At 44.8% G+C, this 9260-nt stretch overlaps 2 protein-coding genes across 3 annotated transcripts in view; both read left to right on the top strand.

Annotated features, from left to right (window-relative positions):
- Window positions 1-709: 709 nt before the first annotated feature.
- Window positions 710-2832, top strand: LOC112140959 (mast cell protease 1A). 2 transcript variants are annotated; one of them, XM_024263992.2, is made up of 6 exons: window positions 710-794; window positions 862-1015; window positions 1634-1763; window positions 1837-2091; window positions 2173-2388; window positions 2486-2832. In XM_024263992.2, the coding sequence occupies exons 1-5, from the start codon at window positions 755-757 to the stop codon at window positions 2350-2352; spliced, it is 759 nt and encodes a 252-aa protein (XP_024119760.1). In that variant the 5' UTR covers window positions 710-754; the 3' UTR covers window positions 2353-2388; window positions 2486-2832. The 2 variants fall into 2 exon arrangements, with proteins under 2 accessions (XP_024119760.1, XP_024119759.1); XM_024263991.2 differs by having other exon boundaries at window positions 2173-2832.
- A 4930-nt stretch (window positions 2833-7762) lies between these two features.
- Window positions 7763-9260, top strand: part of LOC112140963 (hydroxysteroid 11-beta-dehydrogenase 1-like protein) — a gene marked incomplete at its 5' end in the record, with an annotated part of 3235 nt that continues 1737 nt past the window's right edge. The window contains 3 exons of the mRNA XM_024263997.2: window positions 7763-7912; window positions 8017-8220; window positions 8285-8378. Coding sequence (XP_024119765.2) covers window positions 7763-7912; window positions 8017-8220; window positions 8285-8378 — 448 coding nt within the window. The remainder of the gene's footprint in view (window positions 7913-8016; window positions 8221-8284; window positions 8379-9260) is intronic.

Raw genomic sequence — 9260 nt, 5'->3', positions numbered from 1 at the left:
GGCCTGGATGAGGTCTGAGATGTAGGAAGGGGCTTGTCCATGAAGGGCTCTAGGGCTAAGATTTTAAAATAAATTCTGAAAGTGACCAGGCAATAATCAGTGTTTCTGTTTTGTCAGAGTTCAGCTGAAGACAGCTGTCATTCAGCCACTGTTTTATATGGGAGAGGGAGTTGATTAAGGAGCTCAGTCTGTGGGTCTCAGTGGTCTTAAAAGAACAGAACAGCTGGATGTCATCTGCAAAGAGGTGGTAAGAGACATCGCTGAACCGTTGGACTGACCCAAACGATCTGGAGCATGTCTTTGGTCTATGGAGGAAACCAGAGACAACCTATGCATGTACCAGGAGAACACGCAAACTCCACACAGAAGACCAACCTGGGATTTGAACAAGAGACTTTTTGCTGTGACAAACGAGTGCTAACCACTACACCACCATGCACCCCTAACATGAACATATTCCGTCCTACAAAAACAATCTGTGACCGAGAAAACCAGAGCAGAGGTTCTGAAAGGCCTCCAGAAAACCCAGTCACAGTGAAAATTGTTCTAAACCGGGTTCTTCTTCAGCTACACGCTGTGAACGTTGCATTCCTCTTTCTGAAACCATCAGTCTCCACCATAAATGATGAAAGCCTGTTTCGTAAACCTTCTACAGCGACGTGTTGCCAAACCCGGTAAAGCAATAAACCCCAGAGAAGGAGGACGTCGTTCTTCCACAGATATAAAGCCTGCAGGGCCGTGTCCTTGGACGGAGATGAAGGCCGTCATGTTCTTGCTGCTTTTCTTCCTGGGGGGTAAGTCCGACCTCATCGGCGCTCACGTTTGCTGCACGGCCTGACCATTCGGCGTTCTGCGTTTCAGGGGCGGCTGGTTCCCACATCGTCGGAGGCAGAGATGCACCCCCCCACTCACGCCCCTACATGGCCTCACTGCAGATCAGAGGTCAACATTTCTGTGGGGGGGCACTGGTTCGGGAGGACTTTGTGCTGACCGCGGCTCACTGCGAATTTCCCGTGTAAGTTTGAGCAGCAGATGACGATTCCTGAGCGTGAACTGACGGATCCACGACCGACGAGGACGGAAATGTTCCGATGAGTCATGAAGAAGCAGCTCTCCAGCATTTCATGTCTCTTTTAATAATAACTGCAGCTAAATGTGTGTTTTCTTGTGTCCTCGTAAACCATATTCAGAGCTAAAAGAGCGACAATGAAGGAAGGTGGTGATGAAGTATTCAGACGATGACATGTTAGCATGTGTGCATCTAGAATTCAGTACAAAAACAAAAGCAGATGTTTGAATTGCTGCTCCTCCACGGCTCTCCATTGGAGTTCTGCAGTTTGGACGCAGAAATCCATTTTTGGGAACTCAAATGTTCCCAGTAATGAACAGAAAGTGCTGCCGGTTCTGCATTACTAAAGGATTGTTTCCTCTGTTGCTGCTTGATCGTCTGCTCCACTGGGGATCTATTCCAGCCTTTTGTAGAATCAATGCTTGTTTACAGTTTGGATCGTCCAAAAACGCGGACAAACACTAACTTGCCGTTTTTAAAGCTGCTGGTTTCGGGAGGTTTCTGTGACGTCTTCGTAGACGAACCCACAGAAGTTCATGTGGTTTCACTGCGGTCCTGTTCCAGACCTCTCACAGTCGTGCTCGGGGCAGATTCGCTGGAGGGGAATGAGGCGTCGAGGCAGACCTTCAGGGTTCTCAGATCCATCCCACATCCAGACTACAACCAGCTGTCCAGCGACATCATGCTTCTGAAGGTGAGCCCTCCAGCTCAGACCCGTCCGTTCTTCAGCGTCTGATGTCAAAATGAGAAGCTCCTCCTCCTCTCAGCTTGATGGCAGAGCTCGGCTGACTCCAGAGGTGCAGGTCCTTCCTCTGAATTCGGGAGAGGTGGGGCCAGCTAACCGCTGCATAACGGCTGGCTGGGGGGACATCGGGGACAACCGGACCATAGCCAACCGGCTGCAGGAAGTCAACGTCACCATCCTGCCTCAGAGGACGTGCCAGCGGAGGTGGGGGAACGTCGCCGTGGTCAGCTCCATGGTCTGTGGCGTTGGGGCCCGCAGGTTCCAGGGCTTCTGCTCGGTAAGAGGAAGTCGCTGAGGACGTGGTGGTTTCGTGTGAAGCGTCTTCCTCTAACCGCCGGGCCGGATGCTGTCTTCACAGGGGGACTCTGGCGGGCCGATGATCTGTGACGGCGCGGCGGCGGGCGTCGTGTCTTTCTCTGGGCGTCGGTGTGGAGACCCCAGGACCCCCGATGTCTACACCCGCGTCTCCTCCTTCAGGACGTGGATCATGGACCAGTTTAACAGCGACCCGGATGAATCAGAGGGTTTCATCTTTTAAAGAACACACAGCTGAATACTGTCGCTGGTGTCTCTGGTTTGCATCAACACTTTCATCACTTCTGTTTTCTTTGTGGTCAAACTTGGAGCCAGTTTTGTCCTTTCAAACAAATCCATTCATTTCTCTTGTTTAGGTTCCTCAGTGATGCTCCTCGTCATCAAGACTTCTCTTCTTCTTTAGTGTTAAATATCTAAATGGTTTCACTCAATGAGCCCAAAGAAACGTTTTCTTGGTCAACGTTTACAATCTATAAAGTTTAATCAAATCTCTCATTGTTGCTTTGATGAGGCTCATGTGACCCGTTTGTTTCTTTAGTTGGATTTAAAAATATATCATTCCAGGTTTCCACTGCAGCATGGAACAAAAGTCCGTCTTTCTTTTTGTTTAAAACATTTGACAGTCTTGTAAAACCATCACCCGGTTGTCATGATGTTAGCCTGTTTGATCAAATGTTGCACATAAACAAAACTGTCTTTCTTTGTTGTGGCTCTTCTTTTTATTACAGTTATTTGATTGGATCAGATCTGGATCAGAACTTTCAGACTCCTGACCCCTCCCTCATGTCCAACATGCAGTTTGACCCTCAAAATGACCTGCATTCCTAACCATACGTTCAACAGTCTGTGAAGAAACGTTTTTTCTTCATTCAGAATAAATGTTTGCAGAGAAAGAAATCAGGTGAAACTATGAGCTGCAGAGAAACTCAATTACAACGACAGATTTCAGATTGACGTCTGAATTCATTTCCAGCTATGAAACAAAAATGTTTGTTGCTTTCATGAAGCTAAATAAAGGTGATTTTGGAGCAGAAATAGTTTGATCCATCTTTGTATCAGAAGGTGGCAGATGGATCCAAATGCCTTAGAATGAGGAAAGGGGGTGGAGCCAGGCCGGACCAGGCTGAGGCGGCGAGGAAGACGAGGGAGATTCAGGAGCTTCGCTACTGAAGGAGAAGAGCAGATACGAGTGGAATTAGCAAGACTGCATGAAGAAAGGCTGATGGGAAACGTAGTACAAGTGCTCAGAACTGCGGTGACAGTTGCTGCTGGCAACCAGATGTGTGGAGCTGAATTGGTGACAATATTATTTGAAACTCAAATAAAACAACTTAAAAAATATTGGTGTTTGGCCCCAAAAAAATTTAAATTGCAGAAACTTTTTTAGCTATTCTAAAATGTAACTTAGTTTCAGCTTCATATGTTAAATTTTTTTGTTTCAAAACTCAAAATTTAAATTTCAAAACCTTTTTTTCACTGTCAACTTTTTTTTTGCCGTTTCAAATTTGAAATTTTCTGTTTCAAAGCTTTTGGCCCGTTGTGGCATGTTGGGGCGGGGCTAAAACAAAGGACCAATCAAAATCCATGAGGGTGGTAACCTCAGTCCCGGTGCTGAAAATTTCAGATTCGAAACAGAAAATAAAGATTTGAAAGTGAAAAAGTTTTGAAATTAACATTTGGAGTTTTGAAACCTAAAAAAAAAAAGCTTTGAAGCTGAAAATATTTACGTTTTTTTTAGAATAGCAAAAAGTTTCAGACATTTATATATTTTTTTGGCCTAACACCGATTTCCTGATTCCTGATCACCAGCAGTTTAACGCCCCCCACCCCCCCACACCCCACACCCAGTTTTTTTTACTTGTCCTGTCAAACAGCTGAGCAGACGGTGAGGCAACAGAGCAGCAGCGACGCGGATCGGGCGGTTCATCCAAAATGTAGAATCTGAAGTTTGACTGGTCGTTGAGTCGCATCGGCCAATCAGAATAGAATAGAGTAGAATAGAATAGAATAGAATATCTTTATTTCGATTAGGGATGTCCCGATCCGATTCCGAGTCATTTGATTTTGTGTATCTGCCGATACTGAGTCCCGATCCGATACTTTTATAAGACATTTAAAACATGAACAAATTAAATAAACAGATATGTGTTGTCACTTATTTATATTCCATTAACCTTCTTTTATCATTAAAAACTTAAATAAAACACTTCTGTGAAGTAGCTTTAATAAACAAGTAAAAATACAGCAAATATAAACTAGGAAAAAATACAATTTTCTTGTTATATAAGTGATAATTAGTCATGTGATAAAGTTTAGTGACTTTAGCTTTAACATCTTTAGAGCTATTGAACATTTTTGACCAGATGTGATTCCTGTCCTCATTTAAAATTCTTAAAAATAAATTATGATTTTTGTTTTAGCATCAAATTTGATGAGTGTTCATGAATAGCTGATATCATTATTAGTTTTAATTTACTAGTTGTATTTAGTTATTTTTAAGGTTATGTGCTTATTTTCTAAGTTATTAAGACATCACATTTTTGGTTTTATTACCACAGCAGTTAATTTTCTTAACTGTTATTTCTCTGTCAGATAAATCAAACAGGCATATCAAAGGACAGCTCGGGTCCTAAGGAGTTAAATCACGGCGCTAGCATGTAGCAGTTAGCAGCTGCTGTGTAGCCGTCTGTCTGCAGCATGAAGAGCTTCACATTAAAAAGAAACAAAAACTGTCTCTTTCTGTTGGAATACCTTTAGAGGTTGTTGTTTAGAGACACTAGCTGTCAGTTTAAAGCGTTTTCAAAGAGTCATTGATCCCGGAAGTCTGAATCCGTGATCGGCTAGCTAGCTTGATTGAACTGTTGCGTTTTCCGGTAACAACATTTTGTGATCTGTTCCTGACATGTAGATTTCTACTGGAGTATTCATCTGGAATAATAAGATGAAATATAAAGCTCTGATCATAATAAGAACAAATGAAATATCCGATCCTGATTGGACAACGGAGTCCGATCACGTCCAACCGCGTGATCGGGCACGATTTCCGATCAGGTGATTGGATCGGGACATCCCTAATTTCTATAGCACTTTTCGCAGAAAGAATCACAAAGTGCTTTACGACACGAGCATAAAAATCTAATAAAACACAGAGAAATAAATAGAATCAATAGTAAAACAACTAAAACACAGTAAAAAACACAGTAAGACAGTAAAACAAGGACTAAAATAAACTAAAAACTCTCCTGAATAAAAACATCTTGACCGGGATTTAAAACACTCAACGGAGTCGATCTGACGGCAATGGGCGGATTTCCAAAGACGAGGAGCAACGGCTTTGAAGGAGACCTCTCCTCTTTTTGGAATGATTCTTAGATTTGGGTTGGAAAACCTCCAGGATCGGGCCGAAGAGTCTGGGGTTAAAAGGTCAGAGATGTAAGCTGGAGGTTGACCGTGCAAGGCTCTAAAAAGTAAAATTTTAAAATCTATTTGGAATAGAATGGAACTTTAATCAGGAACTCAGCTTTGAGCATGTGACGTCTTCAGTGACTCGACCAGCGGTAGAATACAAATCCAGAGCGAGCATTGTTTTCATGAACCCGCTGGAGCTGCAGGTTTGCAGAGCTGTCTACTTTAAGGCGGGACACACTGTGGACAGATCGGCGGCTTTCCTCCCGCGGTGGAGCTCACTCGTTCGATATGCGGCAGACAGAGAGCCGCTGGGCGGTGAGGAGGCTGCCGGCTCGGGCCTCATCCAGACATTAAAGAAAAGGAAAACGATCTCCTAATTTTACTTTTTCCCTCTCAGGTTAATACGAGACAGAGAGCCTTCAAGCTCAGACGCAGAGACACAGGAACACTGTGGAAGCGGCTGTCATACAGACACAGCTCCTTATACCGGGGAAATCTTTAATAATAATCATATGAACCCAAACATGGAGACATGATTCCTGATGTTTCTGTAGAACTCTTCACAATAAATAAAGCTGATTTATCTCTCAATATTCTAATTGAGATATCCAGACACTCTTCCTTACAGTGATCATCATAAGAACATTAGCTGGTAGCTCCTCCCACATGCGCCCATGGTGTCAAACTCAGGAACACATTTTTTGACAGGCGACGAGCAGCAAATTTGTGGTGCGAATTGCGTTCGGTGTGAATGCACATTTCTCATTTACTGCGTCTCACCTTCTTCCCCCTTACTGACCTGTCACCCGCAGCACGCCCATAGATATAGATGTGCATCCACATTTTCTCTTTACAGATTCACTGTGTGAGCTATGACCTTATAAGTTCCTGAAGGTCCCCTGCTGCCCCGTACAGGTGTGACAGGTGTGACAGGTGGGACAGGTGTGCAGACGCCCGTATCCACCTGTAGGACAGTTAGACGAAAGCAAAGGAGTTTCAGTGTTTTTAGTGTCGGTTTAAACTTTACTGCTCACAGGTCGGTGGTAATAAAACCAACAAACTCTCCTGGCTGGTTTCATCTTTGACCTGAAGGCCTCAGTGAATTAGTCCCCCCCCATCAGTAAAACCTACTAATATTTTACAGAGACATAAACTGCAGTTTATTCTGATGCGTCTCCATGAATCTGCTTCAGACGAAACCTGTAAAAGTTCTGCGAACTCTCCTGGAAGTTCTCAAAGATCCAGTCTAACTTTTCCAAAGTGCAGCTTCTCTAAATGGCGTCTCTTGCGAAGGTCCTGACGGTCAGTTTGTGTGTTTTGTTTCTTGCTTTGCGGTGGACGTCTCCCACGTTTGATCCAGGTAAGTGATCAGATGTTTGCAGGTGCATTATGTTTGTATTTGAACATGATGAGCTGCAGGACAGAGATCAGAAGAATGTCTGAAACCTCACTGGTCGCTCAAAAGTTGATTATTATTCATCTTCATCACATTTCTTCAGTTTCTGCTAAAGATACTCAGTTCCTCCAGTCCTTTCCAAGACGATATTTCTCTACATCTCTGATGGAGTCACCTTCATCTTTCACAGAGTTGGAGATGACAGAAAAAGTCTCAGAGACAGAAGTCCTGATCTTCTTGGATTAAATCGCCTCCTTTCTTACTCAGAGAACCAGCAGGAACATCTGATGATGAAACCTGAAACTGAACTCTGAGTTTTGATTTGATTTTGAAATGGTTTATTTCAATCAATCCATTGAGAGAGAGTGGGAGGAAGCGAACTTGTATAATCCCACCCCGGGTCTATCTAACCATTTTCTCCACATGAGTTATCATCATCTGGTTCATAACTCAGATATTTATAACTAACCAACACAGTTTCAGGTCATTAATAATCTTTAAGGAACAATAAATCACATGACTATCTAATTAAACGTGATCAAGAGAGCTGAAAACAAGCGTCTGCTTGTGAACTGGAACAGGAACCAAACCCTGAATCTACTTTTGTTGTCTGTTGACCTCCATAAATGGTCTTTAAAAGTGCTGTCTGTTGCCACATTTTTGACTAATTAAAAAAAAAAGGTTTAATTCATCACGGCGGAACAGCTTCACTTTCCAGAGAATATCTCCTCCACTGCTCAGCCGTCATCTCCCCGAACCCCTCGTCCCGTCGGCAGCTGGATCAGAGTGACTCTGTAGGACTCGGTTGAAAGCGTCAGTAAACGACTAAACGGCTGAATTCCTCCCAGAGACGCTCAGAGGCGCCAGAGTTCTGGTGACGGGGGCCAGCTCAGGCATCGGGGAGCAGATGGCCTATCACTACGCTCGCTTCGGAGCTCAGATCGTCATCACAGCGCGGAGGGAGAAGGTCCTGCAGCAGGTCAGTGAGCTTCATCACAGATCACACCAACAGAACCACTCTCTCACTCTCCTGCTGATCCGTGGTCGCGGCGCCGGACTGTTTGATCGCTGTCGGTCTCTCAGGTGGTGGAGGAGTGTCTCCGTCTGGGGGCTCAGAAAGCGGTTTCCATAGCAGCAGACATGAGCACGGACTCAGACCCGGACAGGGTGGTGGATTCTGCTCTGGAGACCCTGGGAGGTCTGGACTTCCTGGTTCTGAACCACATCGGACCGAGCTACTTGAGGATGTGGGACGGAGATCACGAACATGTCCGGCAGCTCATGAAGGTGAGTGAGCGTCTGGGGGGCCGTGGGGGCCGGGGGGCCGTCCTGATGTTGTGTCTGTGTGAAGATCAACTTCCACAGCTACGTCCAGATGGCTGGGAGAGCTCTGCCCTTCCTGGAGCAGACCAGAGGAGCTTTGGTGGTCGTCTCTTCCATCGGTGGTAGGTCTGATTGACTCTATGCAGACGATTCACCAAAGAAAACCAGAAGAATTTATTTGTCAATTATGGTTTAAAATAAGTATTTGTTCACCTTTAAACCATCCAGAGTTCTGTAACTTCTTCTGTCAGAGGATAGTGAAAGACCTGCAGAGACCAAAGGAGCAAAGACGACCATCAGTAACACATTACACCGCTATGCAGGGACTCAAACCTGCAGAGATAGACGTGTCCTCCTGCTACAGCCAGAACATGTGGAGCCGTCTGACGTTAGAGAACATCTGGATGATCCACAAGAGGATTGGAGAATGTCCGATGGTCAGAGGAAACCACAACAGAACTTCTGGTAAGAACTCTGTTTGGAGGAGAAAGGAGAACACCATCCCTACTGTAAAGCATGGGGGTGGAAACATCATGGTTTGGGCTGTTTTCACCAAGAGACCAGGACGACTGATCCGTGTAAAGGAAAGAAGAAATGGAACCATGTATGGTCAGATTCTGAGGGAAAACCTCCGTCCATCAGCACTGAAGATGAAACGTAGCTGAGTCTGTCACCATGACAACCAGCCCAAACACACTGCCGGGTAACCAAGGAGTTCCTTCAGAAGAAGCATTTCAAGGTCCTGGAGTGGCCGAGCCACACTCAAGATCTCAACCCCAAAACATCTCTGCTCTAGAGGAGATCTGATGGAGGAATGGACCAAAACATCTCTGCTCTAGAGGAGATCTACAGGAGGAATGGACCAAAATATCTCTGCTCTAGAGGAGATCTACAGGAGGAATGGACCAATACATCACTGCTCTAGAGGAGATCTGATGGAGGAATGGACCAAAACATCTCTGCTCTAGAGGGGATCTGATGGAGGAATGGACCAAAACATCTCT

The sequence above is a fragment of the Oryzias melastigma genome, linkage group LG15, assembly GCF_002922805.2.
Source record: "Oryzias melastigma strain HK-1 linkage group LG15, ASM292280v2, whole genome shotgun sequence".
NCBI lineage: Eukaryota > Metazoa > Chordata > Actinopteri > Beloniformes > Adrianichthyidae > Oryzias > Oryzias melastigma.
This window is presented reverse-complemented; position numbering and strand designations above follow the sequence as displayed.

Excerpts from the sequence above, each read along its gene's own strand:
- LOC112140959 (XM_024263992.2), top strand. The coding sequence starts at position 755 with ATGAAGGCCGTCATGTTCTTGCTGCTTTTCTTCCTGGGGG. Across the intron at positions 1,764-1,836 it reads GCGACATCATGCTTCTGAAG|CTTGATGGCAGAGCTCGGCT; the intron begins GTGAGCCCTCCA and ends TCCTCCTCTCAG. Across the intron at positions 2,092-2,172 it reads GGTTCCAGGGCTTCTGCTCG|GGGGACTCTGGCGGGCCGAT; the intron begins GTAAGAGGAAGT and ends CTGTCTTCACAG.